Source organism: Oncorhynchus gorbuscha, linkage group LG14 (assembly GCF_021184085.1).
Source record: "Oncorhynchus gorbuscha isolate QuinsamMale2020 ecotype Even-year linkage group LG14, OgorEven_v1.0, whole genome shotgun sequence".
Taxonomy (NCBI): domain Eukaryota; kingdom Metazoa; phylum Chordata; class Actinopteri; order Salmoniformes; family Salmonidae; genus Oncorhynchus; species Oncorhynchus gorbuscha.
The window spans coordinates 43,829,523-43,854,175 of NC_060186.1; the positions used below are offsets into that span (position 1 = coordinate 43,829,523).

Below are 24,653 nucleotides of genomic sequence, written 5' to 3' on the forward strand. Positions count from 1 at the left end.
GCCAATCTTATAACACCAATGAGTGAGTCATTGGTATGTGATTAACTCTAGTCTGCGCTCAACTCTGTGGAGGAGTTGAGGTACTTGGCAAATCACAGTACAATACACTACAGTATCAACAAGCTGAATTCAACTTTGGATTGGATATCTGATGCCTGTGTGTAGTCCACCAGCCACGATTCCTGTGAGTGACACACATTATAACTTCTATTATGCTGCTCTGTGATATGATAATTAACAAATCAAACATATCTTATCATTATGGAATTGTTAGTCCAGTATCATGACGGGAGTGAGTCAGTTGGGCCACTTGGGTGAGTAGTTTTTACAAGAAGTTGTCAAATATTATTTTTGAACTTTTCATAATGAGTTGAGACATTCAGGAACTCTCAAAATCAATAAGCCTAACATGATGTTGGTAGAAAATGTCATTCAACTTAAGTGCAGTGAATGTATGTCTTAGCTGTAAAATGACACTGTACAACTACAAAACAATATGCTGAAATGACTTACAAAACACCTCACGTTGTCACAACGAAAGCTTCATACTAGTCAACACTAGTGCAAATATTTTCAGTGCAGTGAGTTAACCTTGGACTTTTCCCCACATGAATGCAGTCACTGGTCATTACAAGGAGTGTTCAGTACAGGGAGTGCTACATATAGTACATTTATTTGTGCATTTATGGAAGGAGTCTGGTGGAAAATAGCCTTTTTTCTAAACTGACTGAAATTGCCTATTCAAACTGTTACTTCTCTTTCAATTTGAACTCCTGTGTCCGTCCCATTTGAAAAGGGGAAAACACGGCTATTGGGAAACACTTAAAGGAACTTGTCAAAAGAGATTATATGTTTTATCTTGTATTCCTGTAAGTACTTTTATTGGCCAAAAGATGTCATATAGCTCAATCATATTATTTGAATTCAAGTTGATAGTTTTTACCTCAAGTTGTTCCCAATCATTTTAGTTGCTATAATAATATGTCATACCTATTTAGCCTAATAACAATGAGTATTGGGTTGTTTCTTTTAGTTCCACAATGAGCCAAGGCATAATCAAGGAGGAAATTCTTCGCGATGATCTAAAATACTACTTCATGAGCCCTTGTGAGAAATACAGGGCCAGACGCCAGTTACCATGGAAACTGGGGGTGCAGATCCTGAAAATCGTCATGATCACATCACAGGTATAGTCTGAGAAGTGTATCATGAGAACTGTTTCTCTCTTTTTAGGAATTATCGAAGGTAATTGCTAAGAATGGCTATTCTGGCTGTCAGTCTGTTTCTGCTCGCTGTCTTGTCAACTCCTCATGGAATTGGTTTGGCATGGCATAAGGAGTTGGCGGTAGAGCATAAAATAACAGACTGGCACCAAGGCTTAAGAATGCGATCAACCCTTATGTTTTTTTTTACTCTCACAAATCATTAGGTGAATTTACACTGATTTGGTGACATAACAATTTGATATGGTTGTGATATGAAAGGCAAATACCCAAATAAGGCAGTTTTATTATTTTGTTCATCATTTCATTGTTGATACGATTCCCAAAAATTGTGCATGTCAACAATCAAGTTTTCATGATGAAGCACATTTCAGTACAGAGCAAAAAAACGGATGTGTTTTGCATCACACTATCCCTTTAAATTGTGTATTTCTTCTCCCACCAAGCTTATCTTGTTTGGACTGAACAACCAGCTTGTGGTTTCCTACAAGGAGGAGAATGCTATGACCTTCAAGAACCTGTTCCTCAAGGACTATAGTGGAGTTGATGAGGACGATTACAGTGTAGCTCTTTACTCCCAACAAGCCGTCTATGACAGTCTGTTCTATGTGCTGGATCAGGCAAGTCTCCAAGGCCCATATTCATAATAAAGCATCTCAGAGTAGGAGTACAGATCTAGTATCTAAACAAGTCTCCTGACTGTCCTTCTCTTTTACTCTAACCCAAATCTCTTTCTGACTGTCGCTTTCTCCCTTGCCTATTAGCGGTTTCATAATCATTCCTGTATTTTTGCCGAGTAAATTGGTTTCTGCCACTCATCAGGCAATTTTCCCCTGGGTTATCAATATTGCAGAGTCATGGTTATAGCCTAATGCTGCACACATAAGCATTTCACTCTTAAAACAAATATTTTATTTTAGAGATATAGGGTGACAGTGGGGAAAAACAGAGGTTGTGTCAAAGGGCAGCAGCTCAGATTTTCTCTTCGCCGATACCGTAGACGTGTGCTGCAGGCTGCGACATTACTGCTAGACCAGCCAGGCCACCTTCTACTGTTTTTTGAGTCTGATTGTCCTTTTTTGTTTAAGGTGTAGGTGCAACATTTCATTAGTAGTTATGACTCATACACATAGCATTACACACAGTAGCTGGTAATGAGCAGAATACACTTGTGTTTGAATGGTGTTCTGTTCCCTGCAGTACCGCCAGTTGGGGCGCCTCTCTGTGGGGCCTATCAGTTACGCTGAGGAGGATGGGAAACTGTTACCTCTGGTCATCTGTAAGGAGTACTACAAGAGAGGCAATGTGGAACCCTCGGACGATGCCTACGACATTGATGCTCAGTTAGAAAAAGGTCAGTGGACTCCATGTGCGAAATTGTGGTGTAGATATTTGGGAGGATGAACAGGAGACAGGGAGGGTGCACTGACAATTTCATTGACATTTTAAAGAGTATTTTCTGCAATTCTACATAGTTTGACATGACTTATTATACCTATTGTCAGGGGTATATGGAGGGGTATTTTGAAAAAACATGAAACGGGTAACTTCTTGCATTTTGCCATGGGGAAGAGAAACATTTTCAGTTTAAAATTATATTCTATGAGATAATATGTTGCTGTTTTTAAAGCTAATTTTCTGCTACTAAAAATGTTGCAGTTTTAAAGTAACTGTCCAGTGAAAATCTTACTTTTGAAAGTTAATATTCTGTTAATTCATACCTAAATAATGTTGTTGACTCAGCCTATACTCGTATTTGTGGCCAAAGTATAAATTGGAGAAAAAGCACTTCAAACCCTCACCTCAAACATCAAACAGACTGTTTAAATATGCTTGCTATTTCCTCATAGAGGATGATGTCATCCTCCATAGGATGATGTCATCCTTCAGAGAAGGAACAACTTCAATTGGCCTACATATGGTTTAATTAGTTCTTCCAATCTTTTCATCTTTTGCAGTTTGTATGACACATGATCCAACAAACGTGAGCCAGTGGAAAGCAGAAAATGTGTCTTTTTTCAATCTGGAATTTTACAGGTACAGTTACTGATCCAGGTGGCAACTGGGTCAAACAACTAGGTTGTGTTCATTAGGCCATGCAACACAAAAAAAACATGTTTCTTATTGGACATGTGAGTGTTTCTTAAGCCTAATGAACACAACTCTGATCATTGGAAAAGCTCCTCGCCACGGCACATGGAACCGGTTGGGGTCGGCCCGCCCTCCATTTTTTTTCATTTGCGGAGGCTTTCCTAACTGTTCATACCTCAGTTTTCCAGATAGACAGGAAATGGGCAGAGCGGGGCTCATATAGCTCAGTGGGTTCACGTAGGCAAGTTCAGTACAAAAAAACATTTCATAACGTTGCAAATAGGAAGGCCTTGAATAGACATGCCTCCTTAGAATAGCAGCAGTCATCAAAATAGTTAAGGCTTTATATATATACAGTGAGGGAAAAAAGTATTTGATTCCCTGCTGAGTTTGTATGTTTGCCCACTGACAAAGAAATGATCTGTCTATAATTATAATGGTAGGTTTATTTGAACAGTGAGAGACAGAATAACACACAAAAAATCCAGAAGAGCGCATGTCAAAAATGTTATAAATTGATTAGCATTTTAATGAGTGAAATAAGGATTTGACCCCTCTCAATCAGAAAGATTTCTGGCTTCCAGGTGCCTTTTATATAGGTAACGAGCTGAGATTAGAAGCACACTCTTAAAGGGAGTGCTCGTAATCTCAGTGTGTTACCTGTATAAAAGACATCTGTCCACAGAAGCAATCAATCAATCAGATTCCAAACTCTCCACCATGGCCAAGACCAAAGATCTCTCCAATGATGTCAGGGACAAGATTGTAGACCTACACAAGGCTGGAATGGGCTACAAGACCATCGCCAAGCAGCTTGTTGAGAAGGTGACAACAGTTGGTGTGATTATTCACAAATGGAAGGAATACAAAGAACTGTCAATCTCCCTCAGCCTGGGGCTCCATGCAAGATCTCACCTCGTGGAGTTGCAATGATCATGAGAACGGCGAGGTATCAGTCCAGAACTACACAGGAGGATCTTGTCAATGATCTCAAGGCAGCTGGGACCATAGTCACCAAGAAAACAATTGATAACACACTACGCCGTGAAGGACTGAAATCCTGCAGCGCACGCAAGGTCCCCCTGCTCAAGAAAGCATATATACATGCCCGTCTGAAGTTTGCCTATGAACATCTGAATGATTCAGAGGACAACTGGGTGAAAGTGTTGTGGTCAGATGAGATCAAAATGGAGCTCTTTGGCATCAACTCAACTCACCGTGTTTGGAGGAGAAGGAATGCTGCCTATGACCCCAAGAACACCATCCCCACCGTCAAACATGGCAGTGGAAACATTAGGCGGGGTGTTTTTCTGCTAAGGGGACAGGATAACTTTAACACATAAAAGGGACAACGGACGGGGCCATGTACCATCAAATCTTTGGTGAGAACCTCCTTCCCTCAGCCAGGGCATTGAAAATGGGTCGTGGATGGGTATTCCAAAATGACAATGACCCAAAACACACGGCCAGGGCAACAAAGGAGTGGCTCAAGAAGAAGCACATTAAGGTTCTGGAGTGGCTTAGCCAGTCTCCAGACCTTAATCCGATAGACAATCTGTGGAGGGAGCTGAAGGTTCAGTTTGCCAAACACCAGCCTCGAAACCTTAATGACTTGGAGAAGATCTGCAAAGAGGAGTGGGACAAAATCCCTCCTGAGATGTGTGCAAACTACAAGAAACGTCTGACCTCTGATTGCCAACAAATCAAATGTATTTACATAGCCCTTCGTACATCAGCTGATATCTCAAAGTGCTGTACAGAAACCCAGCCTAAAACCCCAAACAGCAAGCAATGCAGTTGTAGAAGCACGGTGGCTAGGAAAAACTCCCTAGAAAGGCCAAAACCTAGGAAGAAACCTAGAGAGGAACTAGGCTGTGGGGTGGCCAGTCCTCTTCTGGCTGTGCCGGGTGGAGATTATAACTGAACATGGCCAAGATGTTCAAATGTTCATAAATGACCAGCATGGTCCAATAATAATAAGGCAGAATAGTTGCAACTGGAGCAGCAGCACGGCCAGGTGGACTCGGGACAGCAAGGAGTCATCATGTCAGGTAGTCCTGAGGCATTGTCCTAGGGCTCAGGTCCTCCGAGAGAGAGAAAGAAAGAGAGAAAGAGAGAATTAGAGAGAGCACACTTAAATTCACACAGGATACCAAATAGGACAGGAGAAGTACTCCAGATATAACAAACTGACCCTAGCCCGCCGACACATAAAGTACTGCAGCATAAATACTGGAGGCCGGAGACAGGAGGGGTCAGGAGACACTGTGGCCCCATCCAAGGACACCCCCGGACAGGGCCAAACAGGAAGGATAGAACCCCACCACTTTGCCAAAGCACAGCCCCCACACCACTAGAGGGATATCTTCAACCACCAACTTACCATGCTGAGACAAGGCTGAGTATAGCCCACAATGATCTCCGCCACGGCACAACCCAATTATGAAGGAACCTACCAGGTCCAACCCCAAATTTGGGACACTGTGAAACGCTAGTAAAATTAAATGCATGCTCTTCAACTGATCGCTGCCCGCACCCGCCCGCCCGACTAGCATCACTACTCTGGAAGGATCTGACTTAGAATATGTGGACAACTACAAATACCTAGGTGTCTGGCTAGACTGTAAACTCTCCTTCCAGACTCATATTAAGCATCTCCAATCCAATGTTAAATCTAGAATCGGCTTCCTATTTCGCAATAAAGCCTCCTTTACTCATGCTGCCAAACATACCCTCGTAAAACTGACTATCCTACTGATACTCGACTTTGGCGATGCCATTTACAAAATAGCCTCCAACACTCTACTCAGCAAATTTGATGCAGTCTATCACAGTGCCATCCGTTTTGTCACCAAAGCCCCATATACTGCCCACCACTGTGACCTATATGCTCTCGTTGGCTGGCCCTCACTGCAAAACCCACTGGCTCCAGGTCATCTAAGTCTTTGCTAGGTAAAGCTCCACCTTATCTCAGCTTACTGGTCGCCATAGCAACACTCACCCGTAGCACACGCTCCAGCAGGTATACTTCACTGGTCACCCCCAAAGCCAACACCACCTTTGGCCGCATTTCCTTCCAGTTCTCTGCTGTCAATGACTGGAACAAATTGCAAAAATCACTGAAGCTAGGGACTTATATCTCCCTCACTAACTTTTAGCATCAGCTGTCAGAGCAGCTTAATGATCGCTGTAGCTGTACACAGCCCATCCAACCAACTACCTACCTAATCCCCATATTTGTTTTAGTTTTTCTGCTCTTTTGCACACCAGTATTTCGACTCGCACATCCTCATCAGCACATATATCAATTTAGCATGCTTTATCTTGGCCAGGTCACAGTTGTAAATGAGAACTTGTTTTAAACTGGCCTACCTAGTTAAATAAAGTGAAATAAATACAAATTCCAATGTTACATCCATAAATAGAACATTATCATGCTCTGATCACATATCTCCACGTAGTTTTGCAAACAGGCGTGCGCACAGTTAATGTGGTTTGATGTAGTTTACAATCGAAGTTACCTGCTGCAGTATATCACCTGAGTTCTGTGCTTAGATCTTTTGCCACCAGTTGCTCTCGGAGATAGATGGAGCCCCATCTGTGTGAAAGCCCACCATCCAATACCTTGTAGAATCTGTTTTTTTGCACATCCCCGGTGCCGTTTCAATCTCGGGAATCGTGAGACAGAACTGTGTGGGTGTGGGGGTGTCGGTGTGTGTGTTGGCCCTCACAGCTAACGTCCCTTTGGAGAACATAAACTGGGGAGTTTGAGTTCAGTCAGTTTCCTCTTGATTACTAGCAATGGCATAACTTCTTTGTTTAACAGTATTATATGACAAAGATAATGATGTGAGTTTCTATGCCTCTGTCCCCCCACACATTGTTTTCACCATATCAATTGTGGACGGTAATATCAAAGTCTGCAATAGTGTGTGGTTTCATGGCATAGTGGGCCTAGACAATCAGCATGGGAATTATTTTTCCATGATTTAAGGGCACTCTCTGGTTTCTTTTATATTTTAATCATTTAGATTTTTAAAGTTAACCACATTACAATGATGGGGGGGGGTTGCTGAAGAGTATTTCTGTCTTTAATAAAGCGTGGGGAAAAACTCATTCTGATAGGCTGGGCCTAGCTCCCCAGTGGGTGGGCCTAGCTTCCAAGTGGGTGGGCTTATGGCTGCACCCATGTTTGTGAAATCCATAGATTAGGGCCTAATAAATGTATTTCAACATGATTAACTCTCCAGCAACCCCATTTTCAAATTCGGCAACCCCATATCGGGTCACAATCCATAGTTTGAGAAACGCTGGCTTATGGGTAATGTGAATGAGGTTTTACATGTACCTGCTGATGTCTCACCATGCAGGCTACGTTGTGTCGAACGTGGTGGAATGAAAATGCATCTCAACCAAGGAAAACGTGTGGTGGGCAGACCCCGCCAACTTTGCCCCGTTCCTTGTGGCGCAACGAGGGGTACTTGAATCATTTGGGGATTGATTTCTTATTAATGTTGGCATGTTTTCCTTTCAGGCTTGTCGATATCAAGATCACTTTTCAACTTAAAGGAATCAACCTGCAAACAGTGCGCTCACATGAGTTACCGGACTGTTATGTATTTTTTGTTACGGTAAAGTTCCTTTGTTGTGTTTAAACATGTAACCCCATCATCATGCCCATGGAGCGCTGTTGGTACTGTTAGACCATTTTTAATCCGTTTTCAGTTGTCTCTTTCTCTAGATCACATTTGATAACCAGTGTCACAGCGGAAAGATAAAAATCTTCCTTGACATTGATGCACTGAGCAGTGCGTGCAAAAACTGGACGATTTCAGGGACTGGTAAGTATAGTTAAGTTTGAGTTATTAAGAAACCAATTTGTTCATCAGGATTAATTGTTCTGGGTAATTAATGTTCAAATACTTGAGGTGCTGTTAAGTAGGTGTGCATGCAAAGCAATGCACATCTCCAGATTTCTTACTCATATTATTATAATTATTTGATTTATTTTCCGCTCCTTCCAGCATTTAAATTACTTAAGCTATTAACATGAAACCAACTTCCAAATGTGCAGACCGACCCAACTTATTTTTGATATTGTATACTTTTGTACTACAGCAATATTTAAATGAAGTCACAATACATTTCAATGGAAATAAAAGTGCCATAGACTTACACCATATATACAAAAGTAAGTGGACACCCCTTCAAATGAGTAGATTTGTATATTTCAGCCACACTCGTTGCTCGCAGGTGTATAAAATCGAGCACCCAGCCATGCAATCTCCATATACAAACATTGGCAATACAATGGCTTTATTGAAGTCCTGAGTGACTTTCTGCCCTGCTAGAGCAGCCCTGGTCAACTGTAAGTGCTGTTATTGTGAAGTAGAAACATCTAGGAGCAACAACAGCTCAGCCGCGAAGTGGTAGGCCACACAAGCTCACAGATTTGGACCGCAGAGTCCTGATTACATAGTGCAGAAAAAACATCTGTCCTCGGTTTCAACACTCACAACCTCTGGAAGCAACGTCAGCAAAATAAATGTTAATTGGGAGCTTCATTAAATGGGTTTCCAAGATCACCATACGCAATGCCAACAAGCGTCGGCTGGAGATGTGTAAAGCTAACCCCCATTGGACTGTGGACTGTTGAAATTGGGGCAGCAGCACGACCAGGTGGACCCGGGACAGCTGAGAATACTTGCCCGTATTCATAGTGCCAACGGTAAAGTTTGGTGGAGGAGGAATAATGGTCTAGGGGTGGTTTTTCATGGCTCGGGCTGGGCCCCTTAGTTCCAGTGAAGGGACATCACGCTACAGCATACAATGGCATTCTAGATTATTCTGCGCTTCCAACTTTGTGGAAACAATTTTGGGAAGGCCCTTTCCTGTTTCAGCATGACAATACCCCCGTGCACAAAGCGAGGTCCATACAGAAATGGTTTGCTGAGATCGGTGTGTAAGAACTTGACTGGCCTGCACAGAGCTCTGACCTTAACCTCATTGAACGCCTTTGGGATGAATTTGTGAACACCAACTTCCGTGCCAGGCCTAATCACCAGTGCCCGACCTCACTAATGCTCTTGTGGCTGAATGGAAGAAAGTCCTCTCGGCAAGATTCCTTCAGTTAGTGGAAAGCCTTCCCAGAAGAGTGGAGGCTGTTATAACTACACTGAACAAAAATGTTAAAGCAACATGTAAAGTGTTGGTCCCATGGCCCACCCATGGCTGCACTCCTGCCCAGTCAAATGATAAATCATAGATTAGGGCATAATGAGTTAATTTAAATCCACTGATTTCCTTATATGAACTGTAACTCAGTAAAATCTTAGAAATTTCTGAATGTTGCGTTTATATTTTTGGTGAGTATACATATGTTGGCATAACATAACTCGCTAACAGTAACTATTGAACCGTTTAGCTCGATACACCAAACCAACTTTCTCATTTTCAGGCTATCCTAATTTCAAGTTATTTAACTTTTATCAACTATAATTATACATTTTTCTTAAAATACGTCACCAACCGTAAATCTTAAACCATTCAAGCTAGAGATAGTAAACCAACTTCCTCATGTTCAGGCTATCCTGACATCAGATTCTTAAACTTTTATCAACTATAACTATATGAAATTGCATGAATTTGCATGAAGAAACTACAAACAATAATTATTGAAAAGTTCAAGCCACAGTATAGGCACCAAACAAAATTCCACATGTTCAGACTATCCTAACTTCAAATACTTAAATGTTTACAGAAACAAAAAACACAAATGTTCATGCATTTGCATAAATAACTCATCAATAGGAACTCGGACTGTTTAAGCTACTGTAGAGCCAAAACCCAACCGTCACATATTCAGGCTATCCTAAATTCAAATTCTTATATAATTTTATCAACTATAACTATGCAATTTGCGTAAATCAGCATACCATTTTTAACCAACAGTAATTGTTGAACCATTCAAGCTAGATCACATGTTCAGGCTATCCTAACTTCAAAATCGTAACTGTAACAACTATACAAATGTAACTAAATTAACATAAAATGACTCGCCAACAGTAACTATTGATCTGTTCAAGCTAGATACACCAAACCAATTTTACATGTTCAGGCTATCATAAATTCTAAATCTTCAAAAGATTTCAACAACTATACAAATTGTAATACTTTGATTCAGTTATTTTATGCAAGCGTAACTTGTCTTCCGTTCAAGCTAGAGACACCAAACCATCTTTCACATGTTCATTGCATAAATTAGCATACAATTTCCCACCAACAGTAAGTATTGATCCTTTCAAGCTGGAGATCCTAAACCAATTTCCTCATGTTTAGGCTATCCTAACATCCGATTCTTAGACTTTTATCTTCTATAACTACATGAAATGGCATACATTTGAATGAAAAAACTACAAATAGTCATTATTGAACCGTTCCAGCTGTTCCACATGTTCATACTCCACATGTTCATACATGTTCATACTATCCTAACTTCAAATTCGTAAAAACTATACTATACAAATTTGCATACGTTAACATAATATAACTCACCAACAGTATCTCTTAAACCATTCAAGCTAGAGATACTAAACCAACTTCCTCATGTTCAGAGTATCCTAACTTCAAATTTAACCTACTTTAAATAAAAAATGTAAATACATTTGCACCAACAGTAAATCCTGATCCGTTCATGTTTTTGCCACCAAACCAACCTTTACATGTTCAGACTGTCCTAACCTCAAATTCCTACTTTGAACAAGTTCAACTGTACACATTTGCATAAATTATAATAAATGTATAACCCACCAACAGTAACTCTTGTTCAAGCTAGAGACATCAGCCTATCCTAACTTCAAATTCTCAAAAAACGAATCAACTGTAATTATATACATTTGCATAAAATTACCAACCCATAGTAACTCTTGAACCGTTCAAGCTAGAGAAACCAAACCAAATTTCTCATGTTCAAGCTATCCTAACTTTAAACTCTTAACTTTTATTAACTATAATTGCATAAATTAATCAAATGTATACCTAAAGGTGTCCTAAAAGTCTAAATCAAATAGTCATACGATGGATCATTTAACTATCTTAAAACAATTCTATATGTTACCTTGTTAACCCCCCACCCAACAGCTTAGACTTTTAGAGGCTAATAGCATACACTTACCCACTGACAGTAACTCTTGAACTGTTCAAGATTGAGACACCAAACCAACTTTCACAAGTTCATGCTATTCTAACTTCACACTTTTTGTAAAACCTTTGTCAACTATAACACCAAACCAACTTCCACATTTTAAGACTATTCAATCAATCAATCCATCACAAGCTAGCATGCACACCATATTTTCTTCAGGGAATGTACTTTTCTTGTTTAGCCTGCCTTACTAGCTTTTGCTAGTAGAGGACAGTTGGTAAGTTGCTCTAGAGTGTTTGCTAAATTACTGTAAAATGTACTTTTGAGTAAAATTAGACTTTTATACTCTATTTGAACTAGGTCTCGTATAAGTCCAAATCCAACCATAATGTTTCTTCTCTATACAACCGATACTGAAGACTTCCACTGTTGACACTGTGACACTGTCAAAAGCCTCAAAGCCTTGGAAGCATGGGAAGAGTTTTGTAACCCAATTATGTAACCCATGTGTCTTTATCTGTTTCAGCTCAGAAGAACACACACTACCTTCTGGTGTTTGATGGCTTTGTCATACTGGTTTGCCTGACCTCGGCCGTGCTATGCACACGCTCCATCGTTCTGGCAGTCAAATTACTGCAGGTCAGTTAATGATACATTATGGAAGTTTAGTTGCTAATTATATACATCACATTTCGGCTTGAAAGGTCAATGTTGGCTGTATGGTTAATACACATGTATGATGTGAATTTCTTGTCTCATAAAACCCAACTCGTGTTTTAGCTAAAACAATATACGCTTTGCTCATGGGTGCGATGTCATTTCTGGACAACATTTATCTCCATTTAGAGGGATCCCTTTTGCCTCAAAAGCCAAGTTGTAGGTGTTCTGGAGCTTGACCCCTCACTGGCCAATAAGAATGTGCTCCATGGCTAAATGTGTGGTTGCTTCAAGTTGAGTACTTACAGTCTTTTATGTATTGTGTTGTAATCAACTCCAATTACAATATTCCATCATGGCCTAGTTTGTTAAATAGACTACAGAAACAAAATAACAAAATATAATAAGGCTTTAAGATTGAATAATTCTGCTCAAAATGAAACAAGACTTGTTTTAAATGGGCTATGTCTAAATACAGTTACATGCCCCATAAACAACCTTCATTGAAGGGAACGGAGGCTATGCAATTATATCTTATTTTTTATTTTTTTTATTGAATATCCCTAACTTACAATATACTTGCAATGAAGCCGCTCAACAACTACATCACACCAGTCATCCAACAGACTCCCATTCAGAGAAACACACAGAAGCATCCAGGGTCAATGCCCTGCTCAAGGGCACGTTGACATATCTCCCACCAGGCCAAAAAACGTGAACCCGAACCCTCTAAGATCCCCCCACGGTCTCCCTATAGCTGTTCCTCAACCATCCCAGACCACTCCCACAGTCCCCCCCCACCAAAACATTCCCCACCCCTGAGAACATATATATTTTTTAGAACCCCTCAATGCACCAACAACCAAGAAAATGAACTAAAGAGAAAAAAGAAAAAGACAAGAAACAGCAAACAACAGCGCAAAAAAAAACAAAGGACATCAATGACAACTAAAATCATAACAGCAATGCCAACTGTATATGTTGGAGTGCATGTCTGGCACTATTACGTGTGTGTGTGTGTCCGTGTATGCGTGTTTTTGAGTGTGTGTGTATATGCATGTGTACAAAGACCTGCACGGCATCAGCCTCATCTTTGACCAGCATCTCCCACACAGGATTTCCACTCCCACTTATCTCCAATTACACATCCCAACCCTCAGCTTCCCTCGGCCCATCCCACCCATCTCTGCTGGTCACCCTCTATGGATTTCTATGCAACATATATCTTTCATCTATACTGTGATGTTTAACGTGCAATTCCAATCTATCTAATCGAATAGAATCCACAGATTGCGAGTTGAAGATAAATACTTTTACTAAGAGTATTAGTAATTGACTGACCTGGTCTCTCCAGATCTCCCAACAGTACTATTTCTAGGGTCAATTTTAGAGGGTCAATTTTAGGGTCATTTTCAGCCATTCCAGAACCTGAGACCAGAAACAGGCTACCTGAGGGCAATACCAAAATAAATAATCTGTTGATTCTGTATCCTCACAAGAAAATCTGCAGAGCTTTGATGATAATAATCATCAAAAATAATTTTAGCTGAAAAGCACTTGAATCGTGCGTAGTTTTATATATCAACTCATACCATGGAATCGGTACATCAAAAATCTCTTAAACTATTTTGCAACCTGTATGGCACAGTTGTCAACATGCTGGTCCTCAAATGAAACTGGTATACTTTCCTATTTATGCCATTTTTATTATTCCGCCAGTTTTGATCCTTTATATTGGGCAGACAGACGAATTCCCTACCTCTTCCCGCTGCCACCTGCCGCCTCCATTTTTGGGGTAATGCTGTAATCAATTCGTTGTACTCTAGGATTGAGCAGACCTTCCCATACAATTCTGATAACTCCATGAGGGACATAAATATAACTATTAACTCTACTATTCCAATTTGCAATATAATTTAAGAACAAAATACCCTTTCAAACATCTTTCCCATAAATACAGGTTTTTTATCAACCAGCACATTTGAGTTCAGCCATAATATTTGTTTTAATATTTGTTCTATATTTTCTCTTGCCTTTAACATCATTGAAAAACACATCCCAGCATTTCCATAGCAATTGACGTTTCACATGATCATGAAAGAGACCTTGCATTACTACAGAGACGGCTTCACGACATTACAAATGTATTCCGTACAATATTATTATTCCCTAATGGCCCTATTCTGATATCTTCCCCTTGTCACACCTTGGTCATTGTATTTTGTGTTTTTGGTATATGTTTGGGTAGGCCAGGGTGTGACATGGGTTTATATGTTGTGTTTCGTATTGGGGTTTGTATTAATTGGGATTGTGTATGATTAGGCGTGTGTCTAGTTAGGCTTGGCTGCCTGAGGCGATTCTCAATTGGAGTCAGGTGATTCTCGTTGTCTCGGATTGGGAACCGTATTTAGGTAGCCTGAGTTCGCGTTGTATTTTGTGGGTGTTTGTTCCTGTCTCTGTGTAGTGTTCACCAGATAGGCTGTAATAGGTTTCTCGTTCCGTTTGTTGTTTTTGTATTTATTCAGTTATTTCATGTACCGCGATTATCTCCATTAAAGTCATGAGTAACCTACACGCTGCATTTCGGTCTGACTCTATTCTTACAACAGATGAACACCGTTACAGAAACACCCACCACTCACAGACCGAGCAGCGTGTGAACTGGCAGGAGCTAAAGGACAACGTTATGGACAGCAGAAGCATGGAGTATACTACGTGGGAAGAAATCGACAGGTGGGCGGCCGACCCAGAGCGAGTGCAGGAGCCCGCCTGGGATTCGCTTCAGCAGTGCGAAGAGGGTTACAGGCTAATGGAGTCTAAGAGGAAAACACGGCGACGCAGAGCGAAAACCGAAAGTAACGGGGGAGAGCGCAGAGAGAGAGTGGCTGAGTCAGGAGTCAGACCTGAGCCTACTCTCCCTGTTAATTGTGAGGAGCAGCAATATGAGGACTTCTGGTCTTGGGAGATGATCTTAGGCGGTAAAGGACCCTGGGCGCAGCCGGGAGAATATCGCCGACCCAATGATGAAATAGACGTGGGTAATCGGAGAGGCGCAGGTATGAGGAGGCAGCACGGCGACGCGGTTGGAAACCGGAAAAACAGCCTAAAAAAATTATTGGGGGGGCTAGAAGGGAGAATAGTTATGCCAGGTAGGAGACCTGCGCATACTCCCTGTGCTCACCGTTGAGCTAGAGAGACCGGGCAGGCACCGTGTTATGCTATGGAACGCATAGTGTTTCCAGTGCGGGTGCAGAGCCAGCTGCGGCACATACCAGCCCTTCCTATTGGCCGGGCTAGAGTGGGCATCGTGCCAGGTAAGCTGGGGCAGGCTCAGTGCTCAAGAGCTCCAGTGCGCCTGCACGGTCCGGTCTATCCAGAGCCACCTCTACACACCAGTCCTCCGGTAGCAGCTCCCCGCACCAGGCTTCCTGTGCGTGTCCTCGAGCCAGTACCACCAGTTCCAGCACCACGCACCAGGCCTCCAGTGCGCCTCGCCTGTTCAGCGCAGCCAGCGCTTTTCTCCTCTCCTGCGCTGTTGGAGTCTCCAGTCTGCCCAGCGCCGCCAGTGCTCCCAGTCGGCCCAGCACGGCCAGTGCTCCCAGTCGGCCCAGCGCGGCCAGTGCTCCCAGTCTGCCCAGCGCGGCCAGTGCTCCCAGTCTGCCCAGCGCGGCCCGTGCTCCCAGTCTGCCCAGCGCGGCCAGTGCTCCCAGTCTGCCCAGCGCGGCCAGTGCTCCCAGTCTGCCCAGCGCGGCCAGTGCTCCCAGTCTGCCCTGTGCTCCCAGTCTGCCCAGCGCCGCCAGTGCTCCCAGTCTGCCCAGTGCTCCCAGTCTGCCCAACGCCGCCAGTCTGCCCAGTGCCGCCAGCGCCGCCAGTCGGTCCAGCGTTGCCAGTCTGCCAGGATCCGGCAGAAGTGCCAGTCTGCCAAGATCTTCTAGATCGGCCAGACAACCTGAATCATTCAGTTCCACCAGCCAGCCAGGATTTACCGGAGCCTACTACCTGCCTGAGCTTCCTCTCAGTACTGAGCTTCCTCTCAGTACTGGGCTTCCTCTCTGCCCCTCTGTCCCAAGCTGCCCCTCTGTCCCGAGCTGCCCCTCTGTCACGAGCTGCTCTTCAGTTATGTGGGGATCTGGGTGAGGACTATTAGGCCATGGTCGGTGGAGAAGGTGGATGATCCCAGGACGCGAAGGGGAGGAACTAGGACATTTATGGAGTGGGGTCCACGTCCCGAGCCAGAACCGCCACCATGGACAGACACCCACCCGGACCCTCCCTATGCTCTTGAGGTGCGTCCGGGAGTCCGCACCTTAGGGGGGGGGGGTTCTGTCACGCCTTGGTCATTGTATTTTGTGTTTTTGGTATATGTTTGGGTAGGTCAGGGTGTGACATGGGTTTATATGTTGTGTTTCGTATTGGGGTTTGTATTAATTTGGATTGTGTATGATTAGGGATGTGTCTAGTTAGGCTTGGCTGCCTGAGGCAATTCTCAATTGGAGTCAGGTGATTCTCGTTGTCTCGGATTGGGAACCGTATTTAGGTAGCCTGAGTTCGCGTTGTATTTTGTGGGTGTTTGTTCCTGTCTCTGTGTAGTGTTCACCAGATAGGCTGTAATAAGTTCTCGTTCCGTTTCTCGTTCCGTTTGTTGTTTTTGTATTTATTCAGTTATTTCATGTACCACGATTATCTCCATTAAAGTCATGAGTAACCTACACGCTGCATTTCGGTCTGACTCTCTTCTTACAACAGACGAACGACGTTACACCCCTTGCTTGTTGTAAACATATATAAACATGTAGACAAAGACATCAAAAAGATAGACAAATGAGAAACATATTAAATTACAAAACCGTTCTCGACAATTGAGAGATATGAGAGAGGAGAGAAGGGAAAGAGAAGAGAGTGAGATCAGGTGTGTATGTATATGTAAACAAGCATGTAAGCAAGCATGCATATCCACTTCATAGTGTTTAGATATTTTTACAGCTCCCATACTTTATTTATTTTGTAACCTGAAGTCCCTGTAGAATTTAGTACAGCTATGGTGTTATGGAGCTGTCTCGGAATAGCTGTCCATCTATAAAGAGTTTGTCCACAATGAGAAAGGCACGCTTACCCTTCTCCCTTTGTACCAGATACAGTCTCTTACGACGTTCGTTTATCTCCCTTGGAAATTGGTCATTGAGACCGAATTTGGTCCCATTATGCTACCTTCCCCTGCTTTTGATCAGCTCTTTTTGTTGGTAGTGTTCACTTTTTGTGAATTGGTCGGGGACCCTTGGTCTTGCTGCTCCAAGTTTGTGTGCTCGGTGGAAAGCCACCTTGTTTACAGTCTCTCTAGGAAGTTAAGGCGGATTGCATGAATTCTCTGATCGCGCCCTCTGGATTATTGGATGCGTCCTCAGGAATCCCAGACCAGAAAAAATATGATTTTCACGCATGCTACGACTTTGTCTAGTAGCGACTCCTTCATCACCCTGTTTTCCCTGAGTAGACAATCCATGTTGGAATCGTGGATTTTTACCTTGGCTGTAAGTACATTGTTCTCTCCTTGGAGCATGAGAATTTCACTCTGGTTAAACACCAAACTCCCCCTCAGCCCTGCTACCTTCTCACACAACTTTTCAAGTGTTGCATGAATTCCAGCCAGAGCACCGTCCTGTACTTCTACGGTAAGTAAATCGTCCGTGTCTGTAGATGAATCTGTTTTTCTTTTTTAGGGGGGTTAAAGTTATTTTGTGAGGTAGTCAGATCTTTCCATGATGGAGTATGTTGTTCCTCCATAGCGTAAAGCTATTGGTACTCGTCAATTTCCCTCAGGATCTCCTTAGTATCCAGGTTGGCTCTTTACTGCAACCAGTTATTTTATGAAAAGATAACAATGAGTCTTTCCCACGACGACGACAGGTGTCTGTAGTACCGCCAGCTAGCACTCACGGAATCCACTCAAAAACACGTTTGGTATTCATATTTAATTAATAGCGGTTTCGTTTTAATCAAAACTAACAAACCAAGTGTTTTCCAGCATAGTGTTCAGCTGTGTACTCTTGGTTTTTAATCAAATGAAATGAAAAACAATCAATATTCTTTTAAAGAAACAATAATTATGAACAGGATGGGGTCAAAAACATTATATGATAAATCATATCTCTGGTTCAATGACATTTGCACGTCTATACAAAATACTAAGATCCTGACAATTGTATCATTGCCTATAGTACCAGTCAAAAGTTTGGACAACTTATTTATTTTTATTTTTTATTTATTCTACACATGGAATGCTTCTCCGGCCATCTTGAAGGTGTTCCCACATATGCTGTGCACTTGGCTGCTTTTCCTTCACTCTGCAGTCCAACTCATCCCAAACCATCTCAATTGGGTTGAGGTCAGGTGATTGTGGAGGTCAGGTCATCTGATGCAGCACACCATCACTCTCCTTGTTTAAATAGCCCTTACACAGCCTGAAGGGGTGTTGGGTCATTGTCCTGTTGAAAACCAAATGATTGTCCCACTAAGAGCAAACCAGATGGGATGGCTAATCTCTGCAGAATGCTATAGTTGCCATGCTGGTTAAGTATGCCTTGAAATCTCAAATTTGGACTCATCAGACCAAAGGACAGATTTCACTGGTCTAACGTCCATTGCTCATGTTTCTTGGCGCAAGCAAGTCTCTTCTTCGTATAGGTGTCCTTTAGTAGAGGTTGCTTTGCAGCAACTCGACCATGAAGGCGTGATTCTTCTGAACAGTTGATGTTGAGAAGTGTCTGTTACTTGAACTCTGTGAAACATGTATTTGGATTGCAATCTGAGGTGCAGTTAACTCCTTCATGTATTAAGTAATGATGGACTGTAATGTATCTTTGCTTATTTGAGCTGTTATTGCCACAATATGGACATGGTCTTTTACCATATAGGGTAAAAGAATAATTTTGCACGCCCAATTTTTCAGTTTTTGATCTGTTAAAAAAGTTTGAAATATCCAATAAATGTCGTTTCACTTCATGATTGTGTTTTCACAAAAAAATACAGTTTTCTATCTTTATGTTTGAAGCCTGAAATGTGGCAAAAGGTCGCAAAGTTCAAGGGGGTCGAATACTTTCGCAAGGCACTGTACCTAGACAACTAAACTGAACACAACCCCATTAATCTAATAAAACCCCTAGACAAAATAATAAAGAAAACAAAGATAACTAAGGCATGACAGTACCCCCCCCCCCCCCCCCAAAGGTGCGGACTCCCGGCCGCACACCTAAACCCATAGGGGAGGGTCTGGGTGGCGTCTGTCCATGGTGGCGGCTCTGGCGCGGGTCCGTTTTAGTAGTATCCTAGGAACGGTGACCCTCGTTGCCAACCTAGGCAGCTTCTGGCTGAATGGCGGCTCTGGCAGCTTCTGGCTGAATGGCGGATCCTGGCTGACTGGCGGCTCTGGCGGATCCTGGCTGACTGGCGGCTCTGGCGGATCCTGGCTGACTGGCGGCTTTGGAAGATCCTGGCTAACTGGTGGCTCTGGAAGATCCTGGCAGACTGGCGGCTCTGGAATATCCTGGCAGACTGGCGGCTCTGGAAGATCCTGGCAGACTGGCAGCTCTGGCGGCTTCTTGCAGACTGGAGGCTCTGGCGGCTCTGGACAGACGGGAGACTCTAGCAGCTCTGGACAGACGGGAGACTCTAGCAGCTCTGGACAGACGGGAGACTCTAGCAGCTCTGGACAGACGGGACGCACTGTAGGCCTGGTGTGTGGTGCCAGCGCTGGTGGTACTGGGCTGAGGACACGCACCTCAGGGCGAGTGCGGGGAGGATGAACAGGGAGTACTGGGCTCTGGACAGACACAGGAAGCCTGGTGCGGCGGGCTGCCACCAGAGTGTTGGTGCATGTAGGTGGCACTGGATAGACTGGACCGTGCAAGCGCACTGGAGCTCTTGAGCACTGAGCCTGCCCAACCTTACCTGATTGAATTCTCCCAGTCGCCCTGCCAGTGCGGCGAGGTGGAATAGCCCGCACTGGGCTATGCAGGCGAACAGGGGACACCATGCGTAAGGCTGGTACGCCGACCCAAGGAGACGCACTGGAGACCAGATGCGTAGAGCCGGCTTCATGGCACTTGGCTCGAAGCCCACTCTAGCCCGGCCGATGCTAGGAGCTGGTATGCACTGCACCGGGCTATGCAGCCGCACTAGGGACACCACACCGTGCGCTCCACAGCATAACACGGTGCCTGCCCGGCCTCTCTCGCTCTCCGGTAAGCACAGGAAGTTGCCGCAGGTCTCCTACCTGGCTTCGCCATACTTCCTGTGTGCCACCCCCCAATACATTTTTTGGGGCTGACACTCGGGTTTCCAGCCCTGGTTCCATGCTGCCTCTTCAAACCGCCGCCTCTCCGCTTTGGCTGCCTCCAGCTCTGCCTTGGGGCGGTGATATTCCCCTGGCTGTGTCCATGGTCCATCACCGTCCAACTCATCCTCCCATGTCCATTCCTCCTTGCGCTGCGCCTGCTGCCGCTTCTCCCGCTGCACCTTGGGGTGGCAACACACCCCTGGCTTTGCCCAGGGTCCTCTCCCGTCAAGGATTTCCTCCCACGTCCAGAAGTCCTGATTGTGCTGCTCCTACTGGCGCTGCCTGTCACCACGCCGCTTGGTCCTGTTGTGGTGGGTGATTCTGTCATGGTTTTTTTCCTCCTCTTCCTCTAAAGAGGTGAAACAGGGATCGGACCCATACACAGCGTGGTAAGTGTCCATGGTTTTAATAGGAAAACTCAAACATGAACACAACTACAAAACAAGAAACGTGAAAACCGAAAAACAGTCCTGTGTGGCACAAACACTGACACAGGAAACAATCACCCACAAAATACCCAAAGAATATGGCTGCCTAAATATGGTTCCCAATCAGAGACAACGATAAACACCTGCCTCTGATTAAGAACCACTCTAGGCAACCATAGACTTACCTAGACAACTAAACTGAACACAACGCCATTAATCTAATAAAACCCATAGACAAGACAAAACACTATAAATCACCCATGTCACACCCTGGCCTAACCAAAATAATAAAGAAAACAATGATAACTAAGGCCAGGGCGTGACAACAGGTGTAGACTTTACTGTAAAATGCTTCCTTACAAGCCCTTAAACAACAATGCAGTTCAAGAAATAGAGTTAAGAAAAATATTTACTAAATAAACTAAAGTAAAAAAATTCTATAAAAAGTAACACAAAATAACAAGGTTATATACAGGGGGTACCGGTAGAGAGTCAATGATTAGAGATTAGAGGTTAGTCGAGGTAATTTGTACATGTAGATGGGGGTAAAGTAACTATGCATAGATAATAAACAGTGAGTAGCAGCAGTGTACTCAGTACTTTGTTGAAGCACCTTTGGCAGCAGTTACAACCTCGAGTCTACTTACCCTCCATATTTGTTATCTGCCCTCTTGGTCCTGGTGTCATCTCTAGCCTATCTTTTAGCTAAATCGAACTCTTTGTTTCGAATCCTCTTCGCTATATTCTGGATGAAACATCTACGGTTGAATGTCACCATGTAGTTAAAAAAAATACTCCATTGTCAAATTCATGTTGATGACTGGAATCCCTTGAAGCCATTATGGTCTGGTCAGTTCTTTCAATTTTGCCCAAAGGATTGTGTTAGTGTCCGCTTCCCTTTTTAAAAAAGGCCGCCTTGGGGGAGGGAGAGGGCCAGAGCATGAGGCTCCGCTCCCCAGGAGATAAAATGTGTCAGCTTGTATATTTATCAATGCATCTGCTGATAGGAACATCACTGAAATATGTTTAATGGCTCTATCAAACGAGGACAGCCATATACATGCCCAAAAACATATAGTGCGATAAGTATCACATTGAGCCTTCGTGAAATACCACAAAGCAGGACTACATTTATTTTCAGATCTCCCCCATCAATACACCGGAAACCGTCATAGGGTGTATCATGGCTTTTATAACCATGTGTGTGGTATACAATTACAGTATACAATGATCTTTCAATTCCTGGCCTCATGAATGTATCCCCTTTATTCCAGAGATTTTCCAGGTTCTTCCGTGAGAATTATAATCACAAGGTGTGTGAGACTGACAAAAAGGAGTTTTTAAATGGCTGGTATGTTTTGGTGATCGTCAGTGACGCTATGGCCATAGTAGGATCCATATTGAAGATGGAAATACAAGCAAAGGTAATTCTCAACTCAAATGTTCAAACTCCTTGAAGGAGTTTAAGCTGACATTCATTTACCAGACATTTCTTTCTTTCCTAAATTTAATATGAACATGTTAATTTTACAAACACTTGGTTTTGGAAATGTATTTGAATTATCCTGCTTACTGCAAGATGTTACATGTTTAATAACGGCAATAAATGATTGATGTCTAAATCATAGGATGATAATCTATCATATTAGTTTTGAACATGTGGAAGAAGTGGGTGTTTCCATTTATAGCTAATCAATTACTATTTTATAATACAGAAATTAAGAAATAAAAAAAACTCTAGAAGAGAGGTTGAGAAATAAAAAAGAACTCCCCGTTGCCTGGGCACAGAATCACTGGGCTTGGACTTTGTAACAATATGGTTGAATCAAGACATTGTAAAACTCCCAAGGACTATTTATTCTAACCTGAGTGACTTTCGAGTCAGATTTTTATGACTTGCATGTTAACCATTTACCCCCAGTTGGCATAAGGAAAATGAACTCCTCTCTCCCTTCTAGAGTCTTACCAGCTACGATGTGTGCAGCATCTTTCTGGGAACTTCTACGCTGATGGTGTGGGTGGGAGTGATCAGGTACCTGGGTTACTTCCAAAAGTACAATGTAAGTTTGATCAAAGACATATTTATTTAGTTTATTCAAAGATAATTATCCAGTAGGAATAGACTAGTCCTGTTTGGCCACATGCAAACTCAGACTTACATAAATAATACATTGGAAAATACAATTTGAAAATCTATACATAATGAAAGTGGTTAAAAACAAGGATGTTGCAATAAGAATTATTCATCAACTAAAGGAACACTATCTTAAACACTTATTCAACCCAGGTTTTACAGTGTGTGTGTGTGTACATGCCTGTGCACATACGTGTGTGTTCCAGGTGCTCATCCTGACTATGAAGACTGCCTTCCCCAAGGTGATCCGCTTCTGTTGCTGTGCTGGCATGATCTACCTGGGGTACACATTTTGTGGCTGGATTGTACTTGGCCCTTACCATGAAAAGGTACTGACTGGGAATGGCAATGCCGACACTCATTTTAATTCTACACAATAGGGACACCCGAGTGGCGCAGCGGTCTAAGGCACTGCATCGCAGTAATAGAGCTGTCACTACAGACCCTGGTTCGAGCCTGGGCTGTATCACAACCGGCCATGATCGGGAGTCCCATAGGGCAGAGTACAATCGGCCCAGCATCGTCTGGGTTAGGTGAAGGTTTGGCTGGTTGTAAATAAGAATGTGTTCTTAACTGACTTGCCTAAATAAAAATACAAGGCTTCATATTTTAGAACCATTTCCTTAACTGTACACAGCTTAAAGTGTAAGTCCTCTGTGCTTACCGGCCCAATTCAAGCACTGGTGATATAAATAGGCTTCATGTGGCCTGGTGTGGTTTTGCAATAGCCTGAAACTGAACTTGTTTACACTGTTGCCTAACAATTTGATGTATTGTTATCCATTTACAACCACAAGATGGCAGTATGTATACATGTTGCTGCTTGTTGTTGCTTGTCTAGTCAGTGTTGCACCATTATGAGGCACACACATGCCTTAATCATTAATGCTAGCAACGAAGGGCACAAGTGTCTTAAGTGATCGTTGGGTTGTAAGAAAAATAATTTACGGAAGTTGAGAAACATTGCAGTTGTAAACAAGAGCTCACATGGTGGACTGCATAATCCTCAAGCAAACTTTAACCTGTGTCAAACTACACAGCCCCACTTTATTTGGACTGTCTCTTATAGTTGGTCTACAAACTATCAAAAGCAATTTTACATGCAAAACTTTGCTGGGATTAGGGTTAGGTTCAGGGGATTAGGTTTAGGTTTAGGGTTGGGGTAAATTGACACAGTAGTTAGTATAATGAACAAAAATATAAATGCAAAAGAACCATACATTTATATATATGTATGTTTTTATTTTTACATTTTTCCCCGTTTTTCTCCCCGATTTCGTGATATCCAATTCGTAGTTACAGTCTTGTCCCATCGCTGCATCTCCCGTACGGACTCGGGAGAGGCGAAGGTCGAGAGCCATGCGTCTTCCGAAACACGACCCTGCCAAGCTACATTGCTTCTTGACACACTGCTTGCTTAACCCGAAAGCCAGCCGCACTAATGTGTTGAAGGAAACACTGTACAACTGGCGACCATGTCAGTGTGCATGCGCCCGTTCCGCCTCAAGAGTTGCTAGAGCGCGACTGGACAAGAGCATCCTGGCCGGCCAGACCCTCCCCTAACCCGGACGACGCTGGGCCAATTGTGTGCCGCATCATGGGTCTCCTGATCGCGGCCGGCTGCAACACACCCGGGATCGAACCG

General features: G+C 43.1%; 1 protein-coding gene across 3 annotated transcripts in view; it reads left to right on the forward strand.

Moving 5' to 3' along the window:
- Positions 1 to 27: 27 nt before the first annotated feature.
- mcoln2 (mucolipin TRP cation channel 2) overlaps positions 28 to 24,653 on the forward strand; it is a 47,401-nt gene continuing 22,775 nt past the window's right edge. Inside the window, exons 1-11 of one of the 3 annotated variants that reach the window (XM_046298102.1) lie at positions 28 to 184; positions 1,034 to 1,187; positions 1,670 to 1,843; positions 2,424 to 2,577; positions 3,182 to 3,260; positions 7,849 to 7,945; positions 8,056 to 8,155; positions 11,984 to 12,096; positions 22,149 to 22,298; positions 22,833 to 22,934; positions 23,215 to 23,337. In XM_046298102.1, coding sequence (XP_046154058.1) covers positions 1,041 to 1,187; positions 1,670 to 1,843; positions 2,424 to 2,577; positions 3,182 to 3,260; positions 7,849 to 7,945; positions 8,056 to 8,155; positions 11,984 to 12,096; positions 22,149 to 22,298; positions 22,833 to 22,934; positions 23,215 to 23,337 — 1,239 coding nt within the window. In that variant the 5' untranslated portion in view covers positions 28 to 184; positions 1,034 to 1,040. Of the gene's footprint in view, positions 315 to 647; positions 870 to 1,033; positions 1,188 to 1,669; positions 1,844 to 2,423; positions 2,578 to 3,181; positions 3,261 to 7,848; positions 7,946 to 8,055; positions 8,156 to 11,983; positions 12,097 to 22,148; positions 22,299 to 22,832; positions 22,935 to 23,214; positions 23,338 to 24,653 lie in introns of those variants that run through there. The other 2 variants (XM_046298100.1, XM_046298101.1) reach the window with 2 other exon arrangements.